This window comes from Eretmochelys imbricata, chromosome 4, assembly GCF_965152235.1.
Source record: "Eretmochelys imbricata isolate rEreImb1 chromosome 4, rEreImb1.hap1, whole genome shotgun sequence".
NCBI lineage: Eukaryota > Metazoa > Chordata > Testudines > Cheloniidae > Eretmochelys > Eretmochelys imbricata.
In genome coordinates this window covers 142,771,148-142,797,591 of record NC_135575.1, presented here as the reverse complement: position 1 = coordinate 142,797,591, position 26,444 = coordinate 142,771,148, and the positions used below count along the sequence as shown (strand labels likewise).

The following is a 26,444-nucleotide window of genomic DNA, read 5'->3' as shown; positions in this document are numbered from 1 at the left end:
TAAGGCCATTTACTTGAGCTTCTGGCTGGGGTGGTAGACCACTGGCATGGATATCCCAACTGTTTCTAATAATGAAGGAGGTGGTTTCTTTCAGCAAATGTAGTCAAGAATTTTCCTGTTCCAGATTAAGATTCCAGAAGAATTGAAGACCAGCCTGCAATCTTTCTTAATCTGAGTTTAAAATGGAGAATTAAGGATTTGCCTCTATCTTGCATCCTTTATGGCACATGCCTGCTCTTTTTTGGGTTGCTGGAGCTCACCCTTTATTTGACCTCCATTGTTAACTCCGATGGGCAGCTCTGAGTGATATTAGGTGTTGACACAAATGACTGAAGATGCAAGACTGGAGCATCAGGTATTTGTGGGTTTTACCCTCTTTATGCAATGGGAAATATCCTTCTGGTAGTGCAATATGCCACTTCCTTCCCATAGCGTAGCAGGGCTTTCAAGTCCTTGCATCCATTATTTTCAACCAACTTGATATTTTTGCCTCACTCTCTCATCATTGACCTTACGTTCTGGGCAAGGAAGCAGAACTGTGCATCAGCCCGGGCTATGAAAGTCCAGTTTGAATCTGTCAGATTAATGTTTTTTGGAGACCACCAAGGTACTTTTGTCTCTGAGAGAAGTCACACAGTCCTGAAGATCCACAGACTGATCTCAGTTGATTTATATAGAAGATGTATGTGTGTGCACTTACAGCATTCACTATAAGCAGTTGAAGATGCAAGTAATGTATGGTCTTGCATTATTTGCTGCTACTTAATAAACTTGCTGTTTTTTCCATTCCTGGTAGAAGCTTATGGACAGATTCTCCCCCTTTGCAGATGCTGAGCTGTGTGCAGTTTGGCAGGGGGGACGTAGCTTATCTTTGATCAAAATCTCTATGCTTCTTAAATAGAGCTGGTCTTTCAGGACTGCCTCTTTTGGCTATGCACTGCATCAAGTTGTCCAGATGAGTTTTACTACATACAAAAACTAGGCAAATGTCGCGGGGGGCTATTGTATGCCCAAATAGAAGGGAAATATATTTGAAATGAATCTCACTTTTGGAACATAATAGAGTCTTTGGTATTCAGAGACCTGCCTTTCTAAGGTTGTTAAATACCAAAGTATCTTCGTTGTCACAGCTGATCTGTGTGTTTAATATTTGTGCCACGAGAAACAGATTAGTTTTGTTTGGTCAAAAACTAATTGAAACACTTTCACCCCAGCCACTGGTGTTTGGACATGACTGACTTGAAATGACTCAACTCCAAGCAAATTTTTGGAAGGAGAAAATTTTATTTGAATGGGCAAGTGAGAAAATATTTCTAACTCTTTTATGAGATCTCCAATTACCATGAAGTAAACAATGAGGCCTGGGAGGAAACTCCCAAAATTCCGTGCAGGAACTGTTCAGAAACACACAGGATCCATTACTCCGAGAGATTTTTTTCTGCTATACTTTGGAATGCTGTGAGCCTGCCACCTTTTAGGGGGAGGACTGCAGTAGATCACCTATCGCAGATGGAAGCCGCTCGACTATATTTTCCTGCAAGTTTTCGTCTGATTCTCTGATGCATAATAGTAACATAGGTTACAACTGTGCTCAATCTATAGTGATACTTCTGAAACAGAACTAGCCCCACTCTTCCTATTTCTCTTCAGTATATGTGGCAGACGAAGATGATGGCGCTAGGTGCGAGGTGAGCTTTCAGGGCACATTGAAGTGTGCATCTTGTTGTGCTTAGGTGATGGAGATTTACTCCTTGTTGCTTTTTGGCTGCTTTAATTGTTCTGACTTAATGTAGTCTTTAACACTTGTATATCTTACCACATCAAAGTTGGGCCTTCGGTGATTGATTCCGTTTGCGTCAGCTTTGGACTTTCTTGATGTCAGCATGCCAGAAGTATTAACCAAATGGCAGCCCTTCATGAAGATTCATATAGTTGTGCATATATTTTTTTTATATACTTTGGATCTGAGAGACCATAATAAAGATCCACATCTTGGTGCATATCCACTTATTAACCAGTTTTCTGTTTATCCCCTCGACTGATCGTCTACATAACGTTTTATCACCTAACTAGAACATCAGAACTGATCGATGTATTGGCATCTTTTCATCTAGTTTTATGTAATCTCAGGATGGCCACTTTCAGGAGACACGAAAAAGGAGGTTTAGACATCTCCAGCTTCAAAGTTTCCCAAGAATGTCTATAGACAATGTTTTCTTCAGAGAAAAATAATGTACTTGCCTGTAACTGAAGTTCTCTGAAAAGTGCTATCCTGTTTCTTTGTCATCCTGGGCTTTATTATCTTGGGAGCTGACAGTAAGCTTAAACAGCAAAGTATAGCATTGCAGAAAATAGGCCTCGTCTGCGCGTGGCCTTTTCCACAACTATAACCAAGATAATTTCAGTTGAAAAGGAAAGTGCTTATTAAACTTGTAACATATATGAGGAGTTCAGTAGGGTAGTTACTGTAGAGGATATTATCGTCAAACATCGCTCTTGGAGAGCTGAGCAATTTACCATAGTTTTAGACTAAGTTTATATAGAAAAACTGAGTTACATTTTATGTGTGTGTGTGTGTACACAGTCTGTCCCACATCAGGGAATCCAAATTTAAGCTTGCTTGTCAGCTCTGAGGTCACAGGACACATCTATAGCGTATAGTACCTTCAGAGAAATCTAACTACAAGTAAGTAATGTAATTTGAATTATTAGAGGTCTTCAGTACTGAAGTGGATTAGACAAAAATTGTAAACTAATCAGTTATTTGCCTCAATATTCTAACCATTTTAACGCTGATAGGCTAGATTTCCCAATGCTAAGCCACTAATGCATCAGGAAATCCCAACCATTGGCGTCAAGAGGTTACTGATAACTGTGGAATTCTCAACATAGTTTGATTTCTTTTGTTTTTTTTAAATACATTTAGCTCTGACTTGAAAAAAAACCCAGAGGGATCAGGAGTGGTGCAAACAGCAGCTGCTAATCCTCCAGTAGAGCCTAGTGTGGCAAAGGAAGAAATCATTTCCAACTCTGTCAAAGCCGAGACTTCGACAGTGCAGATAGAAGCCTCTGAGTTGGAGCCTGAAAGAACGGTACGTGATTCTGCTACAAAGCCATCGGAAGTTGAAACATCCAAGGGGGAATCTGAAGTTGCAGTTACTGGCTCAGCTACCAAACCAGCTGATGATGAATTATCCAAAGTTAAATCAGAAGAGATCCTGCTGCCTCCTTTCAGCCTTCAGAAGGAAGAGGTAGTTAAAGATAACTCTGAAACAGAATTATTGGAATCTGCTATCACAACTGTAACAGAAGGAGAAACTAAAGTGAAACCTGAAGAATTGCCTGTTCCTGTCAGTGGATCATCAGAAGAGTTATCCAGTGTGGGCAAGCTAGAAGATGGGCAGTCAGACTCTGCTGTGAAACCAACAACCATGGAAACAGCTGAGGCTGTTTCTGAAGCAGTGCCACCTGATTCTGCTGCGGCTTCAGTGGAAATGCTGTCAGCTGAAGACATACAATCAAGCAACACATTGGATACTCCTGTAAAAAATGCTCTTACTGATGCAGTGGAAACTAAACTTGAAATACCTGTGGTCAATGTTGTGGTGTCTATAGAGAAGAAACCAGAAAAGCTAGTGGCCAAAGTCGGGCCAGCCTTGGAGAAGAAACTGGAAAAGTCAGCGGCTAAGATTGGGGCAGCTATGGAGAAGAAACTGGAGAAGTCTGTAGCCAGCATTGGGACAGATACAGAGAAGAAACCAGAAAAGCCAGTGGCCAACGTTGGGACAGATGTAGAGAAGAAACCCGAAAAGCCTCTGGCCAGTGTTGGGACAGACATAGAGAACACTGAAGAAAAAGTGCTGAATGAAAAGAATGAGAGAACTTTAATCAAGGCACATCAAAATAAAGGACCAGGACAAGTTAAAATAGATGAAACCAGCAAAGCAAGTACGTCAGCTGCCGCATTTGTATCCATCAAGGAACCTACCTCTGTTAGTAAAACAATCTTAAAGGCTGTGGTGTCTATCCCTGATATATCAAAGTCAAGAGTTATGATGCGGAGAAATGAGACTTCTCTGACTAAAACAGAGGAGCAGAAAGCTTCCTCAAAACCTGAGACCAGAAGCAGATCTGCTACTGAGAAGAAACTTTCATCAAAAGAAGTGGGTCAACCAAGAGCTATTGGCAGCAGATCAAGTCTGCCAGATAGCATCACCAAGTCTAAACTGGACATAAGTCCTGTTGTTGTAAAGGGAGGCAGTGGGAGGAGTTCATCTCAGCAAGACAAGGACTCAAGAGTGGACTCTAGGGGTAGTTCAAAGCAGTCTCAAGAGAGAGAGAGTAGATCATCCAGCATGAAGAAAGACGACAACGGCAATAAGGTGAGAAGGGCAAGAAGGCTGGTTCAATGTGACTGACCAGTAACTAACTCTGATGCTTCTCCCAGATGTTGAATATGAGACAGTAAGATTATGTTCCCCTTCCCCTTTCTGTAACCTGTTGAACTGATTTGGGCCAACAGTCAAGTTGGAGTTGTAGGATGGCAAGCAACCAGTTGTGTACAATTCAAGTATGTAACTGGTTTGAAAATGATACTTGGATAAAATTGCAGGAAGGTAACTTCTGTAAGCAGGTCTGTACTGAGTGTCATAACTTTATGTTCTTGGTATAGTTCTGAATGGGAAAGAAGTTTTCTCTCCTTTTGTGAGCTGATGCTTCCTTTGTCAAGTCCTAGATTATCCTGCACAGGCACTGGTTGCTGAAAGGTGAACAGATAACTAAACAAGACGTTACTGGTGACTTGGTACTAGAGACTATATGCCTGGACTTATAATTGGTGGTTGGCTTAGTTCTGTACATGCCAAGCATGCAATCAAATGACTCTATCTGGATTGTTTAAAAAGAACTTCCTTAAGAGAAGAAGTTGTTTTTGACAAGATGATTGATTGGCTAACTTGTTTCATTTAAATTTTTGTCTAATTTTGCAGGTTCCTACTGGTCGAATTAGTAGGAATACTAAAACTGGCTCTGGTGGCAATGTAAAACCAAAAGAGGTAAGGAACCAAACGTAGTTGAACTTACAGTAGCGATTTTCTTTGAGAACAAAATAAGTTTAGCTTTATTTCTTGCGAGCTCTTGCTTAGTGGATTTTTCAGGATACTGTTCGTTACAACTTTTTATTAGTTGTCTGTAAATTATGTTCATCTTGGGAAAAGAGCCTGAGTTTCCTGTTTCAGGAATATAAAAAGCTTAACTTTCTTTGACGGGGTAATTTTTAGGTCCCAAATTTTGCCTGCTTCAAAAAGGAGCCTGTCTGACTATTAGATCTCAAGTTTGTGTATCTTAGAGCTCTTCCTTACAAGTGCCGTGATGAGGAATGGGATAAGAATGTCAGAGACAATCTTCCCAGGTCCTCTCTCAAATAACTGGTGTAATGGGAGGGATCAAAACCAATCACAATAACAGTGCCTCTCCCATAAACAAATCATTTTTGTGCTTTATGCTAGAGAGAAACAATACTTACATTCCTGATATGCCATTTGCTGAAATAAGGGATTGGTAGGTATTAAGTTTTTACAGATAGCTGAGTTGAAGAAGCCTCAGTTTGACTCTCCCTCTGTTTCATGTTGTTTGTTGTTGGCAGGAAGGGAGGAGAGGGGAGAAAAGTCAGTTTTTCAATATTACGTGCTTCCTTTTCTCTCCATAAAATAGATGTTGACTGACATTATTTCCAGAGCTGTACTAAAATAATCACTGAGATTGGTACAGATGCTGCAAATTGAAAAAGGCACAGTAGATGTGGAAAGTCAGTTACCAATCCAGGATTGATGTGTAGCTTTATTTTTCACCGTTCTACAACTTGACATAGAGCATTTCTCCGCCTGCAGGGAAAAAAAGAAGGCAAAAGACTTGCTTTAGTTAGAGATGTGTAGCCAGCCACTCTCTCCTTCCCTTCCAGTCTTGGCTATATATTCCATCTGATTTACACGGTAATCTTCGTGTACTCTTTTGCTTTGATTGGTAGAGAGACGCTGTTTTTAGTGCTTATTGCCTGCAAAATTTGAGAAGACGACCTACAATAATTTCATTTTTGAGTTTGAAAGAAGTCATTTAAAAAAAAACTTGGCTGTATTCTGTTTCCTTTCTTAAAATGACATGTGACATTGCACGTCTATCAGTTTGTTGTGCTGGCAACTTGATTTTTGCCAGGACTACCAAAAAATGAGGAATAAGGGTACAGTCCCTTTTTATATAGCTATGGTATTTGATAGGAAAGAGGGAGTCAAATTGCTTTGGGCCTAAACTGTTATAGGAACAAGTTTTTGATCTCTCCATGTGCAAGTGCAGAAGTGTATACGTTGGCATGATGGAGGTTTTGACAAATTCATTGATTACTTATACAACAAATTTGATTCCAAATTTGGAGCCAGGAGGCTGGATTTTTTTAACTTACATCACACTGTCAAGAGTTAATTTCTGCTGCCTCCTTGATTTTCATCTTATTACTTATAAAGTGCCTTCAGAAGGACTCTCTTCCACCTATCAGACTGGAGAGAAAAAACAAGTTATGAATCAAAACAGACTTGAATCCCAAATAGACAGTTTTTAGTTTCCTACTCCTGTGAAAATGGCTTAACCATTTTGGAGCAAACAAAATTCTAAATTAGCACCAAAATGTTCACCATCTATTTACATCTTTTTAAAATCAGTCGAAAATAATTCAGTTTTGTAAACAAGTTAGTGAAAGCCAACACCCAATATCCTTCCTTGCCTCCTCACCGCTGCATGTGCCATTAAGTCACAACCTCCTCCTTCTTCCACTCAGTCAAGGCCCTCACAAAACCGAAACCTCCCATGTCTCCTCTGAAAAGGGTTATCCACAACAAGGAATGGCTGTGGATATTGGTGGGAGAAAGGGTTGAGGAGGAAGAGAGAGGAGGTTAAAGGAAAGAAGGTCGAGAGAGATTCTCCTCACCAGTTCTGTCAGTATGTATGTTGGAGCCGTAGTGAATGTGCCACACTTTAGATGTCAAAACCAGAGAATAAAAGGTTGGAAGGAAAGAGAAAAGGGGATATGTAAGGTGAAATGTCTGAAGGGAAGAGAAAAGACTTTAAAGAGTGGACAGTTTGAAGCCTGTCTTATCTGTTGCATCAAATATCGTCTCCACCCCCCAAGTGCTGACATTGTTTGAAGAGTTATGTAAGGCTACAGTTGAATTCTTGCAAATTCAGAAAAACATTTAAAATATACACTGGCATTGTGGTCCATTTTAAAAAAAATCAAGTCTACCCAGGTATGATTTTGGAAAATTCTCAAGTATCTACATTCCTTTGGCTCATCTTCAGAGTAGAAATGTCAATACTGAATAAACTTGCAACTGAGCCCATAAACTCAGCAAATTACTTTTCTTTCCATGAGTTTCTTGTGTATATGTTCCTTTTGATATGTATCCATTCACATAATTAATGTTTTGTGCTACATACACAAAATAAAATGTCTTTGATTTCAGTGGGGTTTTTCCATTTTCGTGTATGATACATCTTTTAGCTATTGAACTTCAAAATTTCACTGTCAGCTTCAAACTGCAGATGCCTTTCACAACCACTGAATTCACCTGAAAAATTGCAGTTTCATGTTCTGTCTTAAAATGTGGATGACGTACATTATAGTATTGGTGCACTTTGCCTACTAAATTAATAGTTTTACATTTCACAGGAAGAAGAGCTTTTCCCATTTAACTTGGATGAGTTTGTTACTGTGGATGAGGTTGTAGAAGAGACAGACTTTCCTCTTCAAACCAGGCGAAATCCACCCCGGGGGAAAAGAAAAGATTCTGCTAAAAATAACTCTTCCTCTGAGCCTATTGCTAAGAGGAAGAAAGGTAAAAACTCCATAGCACATGTTGCTGAGAGCGAACTATCCTTTGTCACTTTGGATGAGATTGGAGAAGAGGAGGAGATGACTGCACAATTGGTAGGAGACTCCAATTTAGAAGCAATAACAGACCCACAGGGTCTAGTTACTGTGGATGAAGTAAATGAAGAAGAGGAGCTGATTTCAGAAGCAGTAAAAGACCCACAATCACTTGTTACTTTAGATGAGATATCTGAACAGGAAGACTTTTCACATGATGTACCTAAAGATGTCTCCAGTTCAGTTTATGAGGAGCAAGATCTTCTAAAAGCAGAACCCTTGGTAACTGTGGATGAAATAGGAGAAGTTGAAGAGCTCCCTCTAAATGAGCCTTCAGATTTGAATATTGAGGAGACCTTAAAACCTAAGGAAGAGGATGATAAACGGGCTACTGAGGATCCTGGTGACTTTATCTCTTCTCAGCTGCCTGAAGATCCTAGTACTTTAGTGACAGTAGATGAAATACAGGAAGACAGTGATGATCAGCCTCTAGTAACTTTAGACGAAGTTACTGAAGATGACGAAGACTTTTTGGCAGATTTCAACCGTTTAAAAGAAGAACTAAACTTCGTTACTGTAGATGAAGTTGGGGAGGAGGATGAAGAGGAAGAAGAAAATACTTTTATAGGCACAAACCTGGAGGAGGAGGATATTGTTGCAATTGCAGGACCAGAAGAAATGGAAATTCTGGCAGATATAGGGCCAGAAGAGGAGGCTGCTATTGCAAACTCAAAGTCAGAAGAAAAGGAGACTCTTGAAGCTGACACAAAGGAAATAGAAAATGAGACCCTTGTAGCAGGTACACAGGAGGCAGACAAGGAGGCACTTGTAGCAAATACAGAGAAGACTGAAAAAGCTGAAATTTGGAACAAGACAAGTGAAAAAGAGATCAAAGGAGAAACTGAGAGTGAGCAGCAGTCTGCAGGTAGGAACTGATACAGTTTTATAGATGCATTTTAAAATATATAATTAACATAAAGACATTTAAAACTATGCTAATGTGTCATTTAATATTAGCCAGTATCTGTCAGGGCAGATAACTGGATATTGTATCAATGAAGAGAAGAAACAAACTACCTAAATAAAAGCGTAGAAGTTAAATATAATCTTTAATTACAGAGCTAAGCCTGAGCAAAGCGCATGAATCAAATGAAATGGGGAGACAAACTAAGAACAAGCAGCAGCCTCCAGGTAGGAAGTAGAGCCAGAAATGGACAGAAGCATTTGTGATCTACAACTGCAGACAAATTAAGGTCAAATATATTAGAATAAGTATAAAAGGGTGAGAGTTTAGCAGGGAGAGCTTTATAGAATTTGACTCTCACCAATGCTAATGCATAGTGTCAATCCAGTATTGCTGAGTTTTCCCTCACATCAGTGTTGATACATTTCAGTTCTGATACACATCATCTCCTGTTCTAATTATTTTCCCCACTACTGACCTGAAGTTAAGATATAAATATGCATGTCCAGAAGTGAAGGATTTATGGATTAAACTGTTATCCTACTTAGTCCCTGTGCAATTGATAGTCCTTTGGACATATATTACTAATGGAGACGAATGAGAGAGAAACAAGGCAGATGGGGAAAAATTGCAGAGGCCACAATCTTAATTACAACAGGGAACTTCTTAAACTTTAGCTTATGCTAATCAGTAGGCATCACTTTAGTGCCAGTTTGGCCAATCCAAAAGGAATAATTGTATTTTTTCACATTCCATAGATAATTGTAACAGTCCCAAAAGTCTGTACATGTCACAGATCTATTAGCGGAGTTTTCTAAACTCTGTTTTTTTAGACTGTTTTCTATATGAATCTAAATTAAAGACTTATCTCACACTTTCATTTGTATGAAAACATACTGTGTAATATCAGCAACAGGTGGTGAAAAATTATTTCCTTTCATCATTCTCTGGGAGAACCACATTTCCAAAGTTACTTGCACATATAAAAAGCTTTTTTTTTTTTTAAATTGCCAAATGCTTAAATTTTTCACTGGTAATTTTAATGGTATTGATAAATCTGAAGAAATGCTTTTTGATACATGGTGAATGAGTTAATATTCTTTGTTCTGTATTTATGTAGTGAAAACCCCAGGCAAAAGAGGTAGGCCTAGGAAAAGACCAATTGTTCCACCAGCTGAGACACCTGTTGAAACAGAGCAAGAAAAGTGTGACAAGAACACTGAGGAGGAAGCAGATAAAACAGAATTAGTGGAAGGCTCAACTTCTGAGTCCAGCAAGGAGAAAATGGGAAAAGGTACCTTGACTACCCCAGAATCAAATAGTTTGAATGAAGACAGTCAAACTGCAACTGTTAAAGAATCAGATACAGAATCTGTATTACCTGATCTAAATGCAAGTCTACTGCTTGATGCAGATATAAAGCAGGAAGTCTGCAGTGAGACGCCTTCACAATCTTCTGAAAAAACTGTGAAAGGTAAGGGCTGATGTAGAGATTTGTTATCTTGCTTGTTCATAATTTTTCATTGGAGTCTCATCCATTTTCAATCTAAAAGGAAGCTGTAGCTGTTTTTGTAACAGAACATTTTGAAACTGCTTTGTTTTGTTTTTTTAATTTTGCCCTTTCAGGTTTTTTTGCTTGGTTTAGGTGTATACTATATTGCACAACATGATAGAATTCCTATAGCCAGAATTCAAGAACAACCCTTAAAGCATTGATGTGTACTTTTCTCAGCTTCTTCCCCTCTACAGGCCCCACACTCCTCCAGGATTCCAGGTACAATTTGCCTCCCCCTAGTCTCTGGTCCAAAGGTCAAGTTGAATAGATTAACAGTAGAGACAGATTTTTAGGAGAACATGCTAGGATGGAAAGTTTCAAGCAATGAGTAGGTAGGGAAAGTCAGTACTTATTAGTGCTCCCTCTAGTCTACCCAGCCTTTGGAAAGTTGTTCCTTGATTCTGTTCTCATTCATGACAGTGCTTCTGCAGATTCACAGTATGAGATAGTGTGCCATGCCACATTACCTATGGAGCCCATTTTAAAATGGTTAACCATTGGGAGACTGCATATGAATCCTCTATTTTGAGCATTCTAGAAACAAGATTACAAAAGCCTCCAACTGTTACTCAAATTCAAGCTGCAAAGTCCTGCAGCTTTATGTTGGGGTGCCTTAATGTTTGGGAGCTGAGACACCCACAAAGATTTTTTTCTGTTTTCTACACTAGTAAGCACAATGATGCTTCAATTCTAACTGGGGCCTTTGGGTAAAATCATATATAAATGTTTACTGCTAATAATGACAATGCAATCACCCATTTTCTAGGGGAACCTATCAATCTGCATGTCTCCAGAAGCAAATATTTTGGTATTACCTTAGACCAAGTTAACCAGGAAACTCTTTCTACAGACCCTTAATTTTTTTTTATGGAATCAGTGTTCTCCAGTCCAAATGAAACTAGTTGACATGTGTGCAGTATTTAAAATTCAATATTGAGCAGCATATCAGTCAATTATACCTGTATAACATAAGTTTGTGTTTCAGTAAACTGAAATGCACTGAGAATGTTACAACAATCTGCATGTCCTCCTAATGTTTTATATGTGGATACAGAAGTCAGTCTTAAGCACTGATATCAGGAACTGAAATTTAGTAATAGAGTGCACTTCAATCTAGTTGACCAAGGTATAACAAGATCCAGTGGCTGGAAGTCAAAGCTAGACAAATTCAGACTAGAAATAAAGTGCAAATTTTTAACAGAGTAATTAATCACTGGAACAACTTATCCAGGTATCTCACTAGGGATTTTTAAATCAGGAGTGTTTTTTTCCCTAAATGATAGTCTAGTTCAGTCACAGATAAATATTGGACTTAAAGCAGGAATTAATTCAGGGAAATTCTATGGCATGTGTTATAAGGGAGGTCAGACTTGATTACAGTGGTCCCTTCTGGCCCTGGAATCTATGAATTCTGAGCTGATGTCTCTACAAGGGAGAAACTGAGGGAAGTTGTAGTGCTTCTTTTGTCTGTAATGAGCTTCATGCTGGAAACAAGGCACTTGCAATGACATAGTAAAACACAAATGTTGAATTTCAAGTTCATCTGGTGATACCATCCCTGTGTCTATTTAAAAAAAAAACAAAAAAACTCTCTAGCTTGGCTAAGCCAAACAGTGTAAGAAGCAGTAACGGTCATAGACCTGGTGTTTGCTTCCCACACTAATGAAAAATATTTAAGCTATGTACCAAATACCTTTAAATTAGTGTAAGTCTTTGCTTCAAACTCTATTTTATGGTTTTAACAGATGAGTTTGGATCAGGAGATACAGAACCAGAGTCTAAACGAAGAAAAGTTGATTCCTCAGCAGATAAATCCAAGACACAAAGCACTCCAAAAGGTAAAATCTAAAATCTTTGTTTAATGTTCTAAATCCCAATAAAACTTGATTTTAGTAACGAATATCTTAATTATAGGAACTGTGGGCATTGTTTATGCATATTTATAAATAAAATGTGTGCATATATTCACTGAATAATCTGATGTTTCTGATGGATGAAATAACTTTTTACACCTGTGACAATTTAAGATTGTACAAAGTTTATTTCTAGTTGCTGTGAATGATTTACTAGGATGTTCTGTTCCTTAAGGGTATGTCTACATTGCAGTTAGCTGGCACATGTCAGCCATGGGTGTCTGACTTGGACTAAGGGGCTGTTTAACTGTAGTGTAGATGTTTGGGCTTGGGCTAGAGTCTGAGCTTGGGGACGCCAGAGGGTCTATCCTGAAATTGAACGGATATGAGATTTTAATTGCAGTATAGACATATCCTAAGATTTAAGGCTTTTTGAATGTTGGGAGTTGAGATGCCCATGTAAACTGATCTTTGTGGTGCCGTAATTTTTAATTTTGTTTACGGTGTTATTGTAGCCGTGTTGGATTACTGGATTTGGGAAGCATGTACATGCACAGGGCAAAGGAATTTATTAAGAAATTTGAATTCTGACACGATGCTTGTATAAAATTGTCCTTGATCTAGAGCATGCTTCCATAATTCACTTAATGAATTATATTATGTTTAGGGAGAACAGTACGTATAAAATGATTTAAATGATGCAAAGACTAACAAGGCACTTAAGATGTAAGGTATAATTTGTAATTATTATGTTCCTAAAGTTCATGCTTCAGGGGGTCAGGAAAGGTTACCCCCTTAAAACCACAACATATTCTGGGTTTTCTTTGGTCTCTTTCCTCGGATTCATCAGAGGTGGGACACTGGATGGGTAGGATGGTGCTCTGCAGTGGCACCGAGCATTCTGTCTTTCACATGCTTAGCTGGATGGGTCATGCTGTATGTGCTCAGGATCTACATATGCGGGGCCAGGAAGGAATTTTTTCCCTTGGTCATGTTGGCAGTGACCATGCCGATTTTCACCTTCCTTTGCAGCATGGAGTGAAAGTCACTTGCTAGGACTATCTGGATATATCTTGCTTAATTTCTCGCCATTTCAGGGGCCTTGGGAACTAGTGAACCTCGGTCCCTCCTATTTTGTTCCTGTGGCACATAATGGTTTAATCTTCTGTGGGCTGTAATACCCAAATAACTAATTTGGTTGTTGGGGTTAGCATGCGAATGAAGAGTTGGTGATCCCTTCCGGCCTTACTAAAAGAGACCACCACCCCCACACGCGCACATTTTGGTTAAATGTACTTGGTAGATTTTAATTGAGAGTTGTTTATGAATTGTTAAATTCCCCTTCTCTTCCCCCCCCCCCCTTTTTTTTTTAGGTTTAGATTTTCTTGTTCCAAAGGCTGGCTACTTCTGTCAGATCTGCTCGCTCTTCTACGCAGGTGAAATGTCTATGAAAAATCATTGCAAGACACTGCGTCATCAGCAGAATATGGAGGTAACAATTTTTGATTCTTTCCCTTTAAACCGTAAGTAATAAAGTACCTGAGATTTTTAAATCTGTTTTGTTCTGTCGACTGCTAATTATCTCAGGTAGTGGTTTTGCTAAACCGTAGGTTCTAGGTGAAAAGAATGGTTTGTAAAAAAATTGCAGATAGATGCAAATTATATTATTTTTTTCAATACGTTGACACTCATGGCTATGTTCTGTTGATCAAATAAAAATAACTTCTAGAGTGTACTACACTTCAAATTAAAGAAATGAAATTATTAACCCCTTAATGACCTTGACCATTGAGTTAAATGCTGGGAAATCCTATCTGTGATATCTTCCCCTCTCACGAAGGTGTGGGAGGGATATTAGTTGTCTTACCATCTTTGACAAATCTCCATATATCTATATTTAGAGCCTAGCCTTGCCAAATGTTAGAGTCATCAAGGCTCCAGACTGTGATTAAAATGGCTGCACATGTAACTTAAGATACTAATTTGACCATCAGAAAATTTAATTTAGGAGTCATTTATACCATCTCCTCAATGGTGCAGGTGTGTGCTTTGGGAGAGTAAGAGGAGCATTGATAAGTGCATTTTACCAGCAGACCTGAAGATGAGTCTCTAGGCAAAATTAACTGGCAAACTTCGGTGAGGATAGAATCTAGTCAATATCAGGAGTTGGCCAGCTTCTGGTTGTTCAATACATGTAAATGTGCATTGTATTTAGAACATGATGCATATCCTGCCGTGGAGAATTAAGTGTTAACTGCAGTGTCTTGTCATTGGCTACAAAGTAAGACGTTTTAAAATCTTTTTCCCCACAGAAATTCATGGCCAAGCAAAAGGATGGGAAAGATGAGGAGGAAGACGAGGGGGAAGAACTTAGTTCCAGGTGATCTCAGGAGGAGAGAAGAATTCTTTAAAAGAATTTAATTTAGGGTCCAGTAAATTTTGTGTCTTTTGTTATGATTTAATTTGTAATTTTGTTTCAGAAGCAAACTCTGATGTTGTATAAATTTGAGTTCAAGGTAGACAAAGACAGAGAAGAAAATGTATGGTCATTTTGATTTCTATATCAAATCATCTGGCTTGGGAGAGATCTCTTATATGTTGAAATAAATGTTCTTACTGTATAGTTAACACCATGTGATTGTGTTTGGTGTAATTTCATGTTTGGCAATTTACTACATCCAGAGATCCACATTTAGTGTTTCTTTGCAGATCTTAGCTATTAAAATTTCAATCTTCATATGTTTCATGTAGAGCTGAGTGAATTGTCTTCTGAGAACAGTAAATTCATTGAAAAATATATTTTTCGAGGCATCAATTATTTACCACTTCGGGTCAAACTTGAATAGTTTCAGTTGAAAAAGCTGCAAACAGAAATTGTGGAAATGTCAAAATGGTTTATTTTCAGTTGACATTGCTGAAACAAAATGTCTGTTTCACCCAAACAACATTTTTTCAGTGTTTTTTGTTTGAGCAAGAAAAAACAGAGAAATTCAATTTTGCTTAGAAATTAACTGATATTTTTGTTTCCCAGTTCTTTCAGTTTGGCCATGGAATGGGAAAATCTGTTTGCTCACTGTAGTTTCATGTGTTCTGAAGGCCTGATCCCACACCTTTTGAAATCAGTGTAGTTTTGTTCTTACGTCAGTGGGAGCAGAATCTGGCCCTCGATTTGCTCTGTATAATGTTTATCACTAAGCTTAAGGCAGAGTTATTCTGAGCAAATAGGTGTTGTTGTCTTCCTCCATGAGATAATAGAAGGCCTTTGGGTAAAGAAAGCCGAACAGTCAGCGATCTGTCTGGAAGTGCTTGGCTTGGTTTTGGATATTTATGTCTAATATGTACCTCAGGCATTCTTGCTACCTTCTCCTCTTCTCCACCCCCCCCCACCCCCCCCCCCAACATACCTGAATCTCAGAGAAATTGCCTCTGCTTTGACTGTTTACCGTTTACCTAGATTGCTTTCACCTAGATTGCTGCCTGAAATTTTCCTGTCAGACCCATTTTAACAACCTTAAATGTTGAATGGATGGTGTTGTGCATAACCCTTGTCCTGCAGATGTAATGAATGAGAGCTCCCACCAGTCAAAGCAAAGATTTGTTGGACCTTAAAAGTCACATCATATCATTGGTACAGATATTTTCAGTGTAATCGAGTCTGCTCAAGAAAGATCCACGGCTGAGTTCTTAGCGTGATAGAACTCTCCTAGTAGCAAAGTCCAGTCCATCGGGCATTTACAAGCACATATTCCTTTGGGAAAGTGGGGGAGTAGTTCCATGCATTCCTGTGAAACTCAGGCCACATCTCTGTCAAAAGCATGGGAGACAACACCTGATTTTTCACTCTGTAAATTACTACCTTCTACTGAGGGATACAGGCTGCGTTAAAAAGAGGGAGGAAGGGCCAAATTCTGCCCTGAATTACATCTGTGTGATGAAATCAGTGGGCCGGGGAGGAGGCATGTGTGTAACAGAGGGCAGAATTTGGCCCAGAGTTCTCAAAAATGAAGAGCTTGTTTTCAAGAGTTCAGAAAAGTGATGTTAAAATAGATAAGACAGATGGTTTACTGTAGAAGAGTTGGGTGTTGGAAAGCATTTATAAAACTTCTGAATGGCAAATGTTTTTCCAACAGAGTTAGGTCCTGTTATCAGTTGCACAGCGTGCTCCAGGATAAACCATGGCAACTTTTGAACCTAGTTTTCAAAAACCGTTTACTGCAGTTACAGGAATAAAGTGTAAAATTGTTTGTTATGCAGCTGTAACTTTTAAGTGGGTGATTTTTTTTTTTTTTTTTTTTAAAAGTGTCTTGTGGACTTCTGGAAAGGGACAATGCCCTCCCTGGAACTGGTTGATCTTTTTTAATAAAAAAGGCAGATGCAAAACTTGGGTTTTGTTGAAAATAGCAGTTACAAAGACACAAAGGGAGAAGTTTCCAAAGGTGCCCAGTGAGGTGCTGGGCACCTAACTTACATGGAGAGATGGCTGCCCACTTCCCTTTTATGCCTTTGAAAACTTCTGCTAGAATTATAGTATGGTGTAAACAAGTTGCTGTAATTTTACCTGTTATACTTACAGAGAAAGCAACACCCTATACAAAGTAAACGTATTACTCCTGGGGGAATTCTGCGCCACTGTACATGTGCAGAATTTGTCCCCTGCAGATTTCTTTGCTTCCCCTCAGAAAAATAGCTTTCTGATGGGGAAGCAAAGGGAAGCCACAAGAGCGATTATGCAACCTCTCCCCCAGCAGTATGTTTCGGGTGCTCAGGGCAGCCGGCAGAGAGGTAAATCACTGTAGGGCAAGGGGCGGGACTGGGGAAGACCCAGCTGGTGGCTCTTACCCTATGCCAGGCTCAGCTGCTAGTCCCGGCTGGGCTGGGGAGGATGAGACTTCCTCTTCCCCTGCACAGCATCCGGGGCCATGTCAGACCCACTCCCAGATTTCTCCCCTGGCTGTAGAAAGCTCTGAAAACTCCCCACCACCCCCTGCACTTCCAGCTCCTCAACTGCAGGGGGAGGGATCACTGTACAGGGAGCTGCTCCCCCATCTGCCCAACCCCCGCATCCAGATGCCCTTGTACCCAGACTCTCCTGCTGTACCCATAACCCCCACTGATGAGCCCCACTCCCCCTGCACTTGGACTACTCCAACGAGCCACCCGGATCCCCACCCTACCAAGCCCCAACCAGCTGCATGTGGATCCCCACCCTACTGAGCCCCCCACACCCAGACCTCCCTTCCGAGCTCTTCCCCCGCCCCCGTGCGCACACACCTCTCCCCCCCTCCCCCCCCGAGCCTCAGCCACCTTCACCTGGACCCCCCTGCAGAGTCCCATTACTGTTGCATCCAACAAGCCCCTGTGCAGCCAGATCCTGCACCTGGATTCCCCCACTGAGTCGCCCACACCCAGATTGCCCCACAACTGGTTTTGCAGTTCCATTTTCACCTAGTAGAGAGCAGCAGTGACGTACAAGCCAAGATAGCTCCCTAAGTTAGCCAGCTCTTGGGGGATTTACCTCCATAGCAGCCATTGTGAGGCTGCACCGGTGCAAATCAGTAGTACAGATGGGCAAAGTTCCTGTTTGTACCGATGGAACTGAGTCAAACCACATTAAGTTCCATGGGTTCAAGTAGAGATGTTACCTGTCTGCGCTGGTTTGGCTACACTGGTGGCTGTGGAGGCAAATCTCCAATTTAGACAAACCTCAAGCATATGTTCACCCAAATCCTACCAGGTTTCAGAGTAACAGCTGTGTTAGTGTGTATTCGCAAAAAGAAAAGGAGTACTTGTGGCACCTTAGAGACTAACCAATTTATTTGAGCATGAGCTTTTGTGAGCTACAGCTCACTTCATCGGATGCATACCGTGGAAACTGCAGCAGACATTATATACACACAGAGATCATGAAACAATACCTCCTCCCACCCCACTGTCCTGCTGGTAATAGCCAATCTTTAAAAAAGGGAAGAAGGAGGATCCTGGGAACTACAGGCCAGTAAGCCTCACTTCAGTCCCCGGAAAAATCATGGAGCAGGTCCTCAAAGAATCAATCCTGAAGCACTTACATGAGAGGAAAGTGATCAGGAACAGTCAGCATGGATTCACCAAGGGAAGGTCATGCCTGACTAATCTAATTGCCTTCTATGACGAGATTACTGGTTCTGTGGATGAAGGGAAAGCAGTGGATGTATTGTATCTTGACTTTAGCAAAGCTTTTGACACTGTCTCCCACAGTATTCTTGTCAGCAAGTTAAGGAAGTATGGACTGGATGAATGCACTATAAGGTGGGTAGAAAGTTGGCTAGATTGTCGGGCTCAACGGGTAGTGATCAATGGCTCCATGTCTAGTTGGCAGCCGGTGTCAAGTGGAGTGCCCCAGGGGTCGGTCCTGGGGCCGGTTTTGTTCAATATCTTCATAAATGATCTGGAGGATGGTGTGGATTGCACTCTCAGCAAATTTGCGGATGATACTAAACTGGGAGGAGTGGTAGATACGCTGGAGGGCAGGGATAGGATACAGAGGGACCTAGACAAATTGGAGGATTGGGCCAAAAGAAATCTGATGAGGTTCAATAAGGATAAGTGCAGGGTCCTGCACTTAGGACGGAAGAACCCAATGCACAGCTACAGACTAGGGACCGAATGGCTAGGCAGCAGTTCTGCGGAAAAGGACCTAGGGGTGACAGTGGACGAGAAGCTGGATATGAGCCAGCAGTGTGCCCTTGTTGCCAAGAAGGCCAATGGCATTTTGGGATGTATAAGTAGGGGCATAGCGAGCAGATCGAGGGACGTGATCGTCCCCATCTATTCGGCATTGGTGAGGCCTCCTCTGGAGTACTGTGTCCAGTTTTGGGCCCCACACTACAAGAAGGATGTGGATAAATTGGAGAGAGTCCAGCGAAGGGCAACAAAAATGATTAGGGGTCTGGAACACATGACTTATGAGGAGAGGCTGAGGGAACTGGGATTGTTTAGTCTGCAGAAGAGAAGAATGAGGGGGGATTTGATAGCTGCTTTCAACTACCTGAGAGGTGGTTCCAGAGGGGATGGTTCTAGACTATTCTCAGTGGTAGAAGAGGACAGGACAAGGAGTAATGGTCTCAAGTTGCAGTGGGGGAGGTTTAGGTTGGATATTAGGAAAAACTTTTTCACTAGGAGGGTGGTGAAACACTGGAATGCGTTTCTCACCCCCAGAAAACCTGGATTTGTGCTGGAAATGGCCCACTTTGATTATCATGCACATTGTAGGGAGAGTGGTCAGTTTGGATGGGCTATTACCAGCAGGAGAGTGAGTTTGTGTGGGGGGGGGCGGAGGGTGAGAAAACCTGGATTTGTGCTGGAAATGGCCCAACTTGATGATCACTTTAGATAAGCTATTACCAGCAGGACAGTGGGGTGGGAGGAGGTATTGTTTCATGATCTCTGTGTGTATATAATGTCTGTTGCAGTTTCCACGGTATGCAGCCGATGAAGTGAGCCGTAGCTCACGAAAGCTCATGCTCAAATAAATTGGTTAGTCTCTAAGGTGCCACAAGTACTCCTTTTCTTTTTTCCAAATCCTACCAGTGTGACGTATCCAGGGCCTCTTAAGAATAGGGCCATAGGGTCTTTAATGACCACAGGTAATATGATGAGAGTTATTTACAGTGAATATGAATGCTAAGAGAGAACTTGGTAAATCTTGCTTTTGGGAGGAAGAGTGCCTGGGAGTTGGACCTGATTTCGGTTCCTGCGTCTGCACAGATACTCCTTCATGGCCTTGGGGGCAGTCACTTCACTTCGGTGCGCTGTCCCCCCATTTTGTGAAATAAGGCTGATACTTAATTTTGCAACGTCCTATGAGTTGTTAAATTTCAAATCTGAGGCAGTCCTTGGTTGTGGAGCTGCTCAGGAGGTTGATAGAAATGTAGGACTCGATAGGACATCTCGTCCAGTCTCCTGCACTGAGGCAGGGCTAAATATCTAGACCAGAGGTTCTCAACCTTTTTGGGCTCAGGACCCATTTGTAAAGCTTTATGACCTGTTGCAACCCAGTAAATAGTCTGGAGGTGGAGGCGCTGGCGTGGTTTCGGTCGGGTCCTGCCTGGCACTCACCCAGCAGTGGTGGCTCCTTTGCTGTGGGGCTGGCTGGACTTGGCTCTTGGCTCTGAGCGTTGCAACCTCCAGGGTTGCAGCGCTGCTCAGGTTTGGCCCCACCCCTCTGACTGGACCAAATCTGGGCGAGGGGAGTTGTGCCCTGGCTCACAGGGTTGCAGTGTCACTCACTCACTTTTGGCCTACCCGGGCTTCCGTCGTCTTGGCGGCTGGGCCAAACCTGAGTGGCGCTGGGACCCCAGAGGCTGCAGTGCCTGGAGCAGGGAGGCGAGCCCAGCCAGCCCCGTGGGACAGGATCGGCCATGTGACCCTTTGAAACATTCTGGGGACCTAATTTGGGGTCCCAACCCGTGGGTTGAAAAACTCTGATCTAGATCATCCTTGGGAAATGTTTGTCTAACCTGTTCTTAAAAATCTCCAGTGACAGATTCCACAACCTCCCTAGGCAATTTATTCCAGTGCTTAATAACCCTGACAGGAAGTTATTCTTAATGTCCAAACTAAACCGCCCTTGCTGCAATTTAAGCCCATTGCTTCTTGTCCTGTCCTCAGAGATTACGGAGAACAATGTACCACCCTCCTCTTTATAACATCCTTTATGTGCTTGAAGACTGTTGTCAAGACTAAACAAACCCAGTTTTTTCAATCTTCCCACATAAGTCATGTTTTCTAGACCTTTCATCATCTTTGTTGCTCTTCTCTGGACTTTCTCCAATTTGTCCACATCTTTCCCAAAGTGTGGTGCCCAGAGCTGGACACAATACTTCATTTGAGGTCCTATCAGTGTGGAGTAAAGCAGAAGAATTACTTCTCGTGTCTTGCTTACAACATTCCTGCTAATACATCACAGTATTATATTTGCTTGTTTTGCAACAGTGTTGACTCATAGTTAGCTTGTGAGCCGCTATGACCCCCGGATCCTTTTCTGCAGCACTCCTTCGTAGGCAGCCATTTCCGATTTTGTATGTATGCAATTGATTGTTCCTTCCTAAGTGGAGTACTTTGCTTTTGTCCTTATTGAATTTCATCCTATTTACTTCAGACCATTTCTCCAGTTTGTCAAGATCATTTTGAATTATAATCATAGAATATCAGGGATGGAAGGGACCTCAGGAGGTCATCTAGTCCAACCCCCTGCTCAAAGCAGGACCAATCCCCAACTAAATCATCCCAGCCAGGGCTTTGTCAAGCCTGACCTTAAAAACTTCTAAGGATAGAGATTCCACCACCTCCCTAGGTAGGTAACCAATTCCAGTCTTTCACCACCCTCCTAGTGAAAAATCCTGTCCTCCCAAGTTCTTGCAACCCTTCCTAGCTTCCACAGACTTTATAAGCGTACTTTCTGTGCCATTATCCGAATAGTTTATGAAGATATTGAATAGAACTGGATCCAGAAGAGACCCCTGCAGGACCACACTAGATATGGTCTGCCAGCTCAACTGGGAACCATTGAGAACTACTTGGAGTACGGTGTTCCAGCCAATTGTGCCAGTTGTCACATGAGACAGTAAAAAGCCTTACTAAAGTCAAGCTCCATGACATCATCATCTTCCCCTCTAACCACAAGGCTTGTTACCCTGCCAAAGGGTTTGACAGGATTTGTTCCTGACAAATCCATGTTGATCGTTACTTAGCACCTTTATTTTTCTACGCACTTGTTTATTTACTCCATTATCTTTCCGGACACTGAAGTTAAGCTGACGGGTCTGTAATTCCCCGGTTGTCCCTTTTTATAGATAGGTACTATATTTGCCCTTTTCCAGTCCTTGGTAATCTCTCCTATCCTCCACGAGTTCTCTGAGGTAATCGCTAGTGGTCAGATATCTCTTCAGCCAGTTCCTTAAGGTACTCTAGGATGTATTTCATCAGGCCCTGCCAACTTGAAGATCTCTAACTTACCTAAGTATTTCTTAACTTGTTTTCGTATTTTAGCTGCAGATTCTACCCCATTTGCACGGATGTCCACTGTGTGAGTCGTCCAATCACTGCTAACTTTTTTTTGGTGAAAACAAATTTAAAAAGGCATGTAGCACTTCGGCCATTGCTGCATTTTCTGTTCTCTTCTTTCCCTCCTCGTAGGCTTGCCCTGTTCTTGTGTGTTTGCAAAATGTTTTCTTGTTACCCTTTATGTCCCTAGCCAGTGTAATCTTGTTTTTTGCCTTGGCCTTTTACTTGCTTGTGTGGTTTTTTTATATTCATCCTTCATAATTTAACCTAGTTTCCTCTTTTTTGAGTTTCAGGTCATTGAAGATCTCCTGGTTAACTGGGGTGGTCTCTTACCACACTCCTATCTCCCCTATCACAATGGGATAGTTTGCTCTTGTGCGCTTAATGATTCTTTAAATAATAGTCCACTCTCCTGAACTCTTTTTCCCTTAAACTTGCTTCCCATGGGATCTTACCTACCAATTCTCTGAGTTTGCTAGTTTGCATTCTTGAAGGTCATTGTTTGTTCTGCTGTTTTCTCTCCTACCATTCCATAGAATCATGAACTCTTATAATTTCATGATCACTTTCACCCAAGCTGCCTTCCACCTTCAAATTCTCAACTAGTTCCTCCCTATTTGTCGAATCAAATCTAGAATGCCTTTCCCATAGTCACTTTCTCCACTGTCTGTAATAAACAGTTGTCTCCAGTTGAGTCCCAGTTATTTTCCCAGCATATGTCTGGGTAGTTGAAGTCCCCCATCACTACCCCTTCTCCCTTCAGCTCACACCCACCAGGCCTCCACCCTCTTATCCAACCCTCCTTTAAAATATGTTTCTGACATGAGGTCTATTCATCAAAGAATGGCAAAACATCTCAACAACAACAAAAAGCATCTGACAAGACAGCTCCATCCCTTTCCCCTCCCCCATCTGTGTTGTCAATTTAGATTGTAAACGCTTCAGTACAGGGACTGTTTGAACAGCCCCCAGCAGTCTTGATCCTGATTGGGCCCTTTGGGTGATATAATACAAATATTCAACAGTAAGTGAGTTACGTGATGGAGTGCGGTTCAGACCAGTGAGAGGCTGTGTCATCGCTTGCCCTGCATCCTTGGGTGCCTTACAGTGGTTTGCTGCTGTAACTCCCAGCCTGGGATACTCTCAGCCAGCCTACAAGCATGCAGGTCAGACCCTGAAGTGTCTGTGTGCTAGCAGCTCTGAACCCAGCAGCTTGTCTACAGCCCCACTCTGGCTTTCACCAGCCTGGGTTACAATCAGCAAGGTGACCCCAACACACTCCCTGTCCCGGATTTCCCCAGAACCATGTGCCCTGCCATGTCCAGCCCTCTCCTGGACAGTTCAGAGAAATACTAAGGTTTGTTTGTTCCTCTAGAGATACAAAAGCACATCCTAGTTTATTAAGTGGGGTAAATACACCCTTCCATTTACACACAGCTCTGAGCTGGTTTGTAGTAAAAATAATACACAGTTATTAACACAAGGACCTAGGTTAAGGGATGCCAAGTAAAAGGAGTAAAGATAGAAAGGGTTACAAGCAAATTAAAGTATCAGAGGGGTAGCCGTGTTAGTCTGGATCTGTAAAAGCAGCAAAGAGTCCTGTGGCACCTTATAGACTAACAGACGTATTGGAGCATAAGCTTTCGTGGGTGACTACCCACTTCGTCACATGCAACCGACCAAGTGGGTATTCACCCCCGAAAGCTTATGCTCCAAGCAAATTAAAGTGAAAACGTGCATCTACAAGTCTAAAACAATCTATCGAGGTACAGGCTTTGTTCAAGATGGTTTCTCTCACCAGTCATTCTTCCCAGCTCTGGCTGATTTTTCTCTTCGGACCTTCCACAGAAGCACAAAGGTCTGGCTTCCCATGTCCTCCTGAATGAAGGATCTTTGTCTAAGCAGTTTTCTATATTCAGTTCCCAGAGACTTCAAGCCCCCTTGCTTGAAGGACCCATCTTTCTCAGCTTGCAAGAGCTCTGGTCCCTTGTGTCTGTCTGGTGATGGATGTCAAAGATGGCTTCTGTCTTTGCATCTATCTTCCAGCGTTCAATGACTGTTTTGAGAGGCAGGATGATCTCATGACGGTTTTCCCTTCCTGTGGGCTTCCCGTCCTCCTGTATGTAGATAGGGCTTCCGTTGTTTTGATTCCACCATGCTTAATTTACATAGGAGACAGGTAAATAGCTGCCTTTCTCTGCAGCCTGGGAAGCAACCTGTTTATCCCAAGTTAGCCACAGTCTTTAAAACATATGATTAAGTATCTATATTTCCTCCTGTCGTGTTAGTACAGACATTTCACAATGATATTAATCACCAGTGTGTCATTAGCTTTCAGAAAAGACCTCACTCTAGATACTCCTAGATACAATACAGTAATATTGTGTACAATCAGTTGATTCAGTTATCTACCCTTTGAGGTTCAGACCCGTCTATATGGACCAGCAAACCTCTGAAGTGGATTCTTCTGAGGGTTGCCGCTCAGAGTAAAGTTTATTCAAGCTGTGAGGAAGGAGAGCTGGGCTATGGTGGTAAAGGAAGCTCCATACTCTTCCAGTAGTTGTTAGCTTAATAGCTTTATTTACCTAGTGTGTAAAAATGGACCTTCACTGTCTTCGCCTGAAGATCAGGCGCGTCAGAGAATGAAATACACATTCCTTGTCTAAGGCAGATCTGTTCACAACTCCCCCAACATGCCTGATTTAAACACGCTTCAGTCATAATTGAACATATATCCATAACTCCTAATGCCCACAATGTATACACATTCCACAAGAATATCCGTGAGGAGTGAGTTACTAGTTTTCAAATGATACCTCACAGGGCCACTAGAATAGAGGGGCAAGGGGGCCATGCCCCCCCCCTTTTTACTGGCTATAAGGGTGAGCAGCGGGGAGAGGGGGCAGTGAGCAGGGATTGGGGTCTTGGGGGAATGGGTGGTGCAGGGGTGTAGCCTTAGGAAGAAGGGGCAGTGCGAGGGTGGGGCCTCAGGGCATGTGGCATGGGTGGGGCCATGGTTTGGGTACCTGTGGCCCCCCTATTTTTAGGGCACTTCCACTGCTCCTGACCTCACAAGGTATATTTTGTACCAAGATTATTACAGAAGTGTGTAGGGTGTGACCATGGGGGTGCTTAGGATCACAGTTATTAATATTGTTGATGATACAAAACCACTCAAGATAGTTAAGTCCCAGGCAGACTGTGAAGAGCTATAAAAGGATCTCAAAACTAGGTGACTGGGCAACAAAATGGCAGATGAAATTCAATGTTGATAAATGCAAAGTAATGCACATTGGAAAACACAATCCCAACTGTACATATACAATGGTGGGGTTTAAATTAGCTGTTACCACTCAACTAAGAGATCTTGGGTCAGTGTAGAGAGTTCTCTGAAAACATCCACTCAGTGTGCAGCAGCTGTCAGAAAAGCGAACAGAACGTTGGGCATCATTAAGAAAGGGAAAGATAAGAAGACAGAAAATATCATCTTGCCTCTATATAAATCCATGGCACACCCACACCTTGAATGCTGTGTGCAGATATAGTCACCCCATCTCAAAAAAGATATATTGGAATTGGAAAAGGTTTAGAAAAGGGCAACAAAAATGATTAGGGGTATGGAATGGCTGCTGTATGAGAAGAGAATAAGAGTGGGACTGTTCAGCTTGGAAAAGAGATGACTAAGGGGGGATATGAGTGAGGTCTATAAAATCATGAGTGGTGTGGAGAAAGTAAGGAAGTGTTATTTACTCCTTCTCATAACACAGGAACTAGGGGGTCACCAAATGAAATGGATAGGCAGCGGGTTTAAAACAAACCAAAGGAAATGTTTCTTCACACAACGCACAGTCAACCTGTGGAACTCCTTGCCAGAGGATGTTGTGAAGGCCAAGACTATAACAGAGTTCAAAAAAGAACTAGATAAATTCATGGAGGATAGGTCCATCAATGGCTGTTAGCCAGGATGGGCAGGGAATGTGTCCCTAGCCTGTTTGCCAGAAGCTGAGAGTGGACGACGGGGTAGATCACTTGATGATTCCCTGTTCTGTTCATTCCCTCTGGGGCACCTGGCACTGGTCACTGTCGGAAGACAGGAGAATGGGCTAGATGGACCTT

At 41.8% G+C, this 26,444-nt stretch overlaps 1 protein-coding gene across 4 annotated transcripts in view; it reads left to right on the top strand.

Annotated features, from left to right (window-relative positions):
- Positions 1-15,084, top strand: part of ZNF638 (zinc finger protein 638) — a 74,023-nt gene extending 58,939 nt beyond the window's left edge. For 2 of the 4 annotated variants that reach the window (XM_077816062.1, XM_077816061.1), the window contains 8 exons: positions 2,927-4,382; positions 4,989-5,054; positions 7,718-8,840; positions 9,035-9,106; positions 10,000-10,353; positions 12,180-12,272; positions 13,661-13,779; positions 14,600-15,084. In XM_077816062.1, the coding sequence (XP_077672188.1) occupies positions 2,927-4,382; positions 4,989-5,054; positions 7,718-8,840; positions 9,035-9,106; positions 10,000-10,353; positions 12,180-12,272; positions 13,661-13,779; positions 14,600-14,671 (3,355 nt within the window). In that variant the 3' untranslated portion in view covers positions 14,672-15,084. The remainder of the gene's footprint in view (positions 1-2,926; positions 4,383-4,988; positions 5,055-7,717; positions 8,841-9,034; positions 9,107-9,999; positions 10,354-12,179; positions 12,273-13,660; positions 13,780-14,599) is intronic. The other 2 variants (XM_077816064.1, XM_077816063.1) reach the window with 2 other exon arrangements.
- Positions 15,085-26,444: the final 11,360 nt, after the last annotated feature.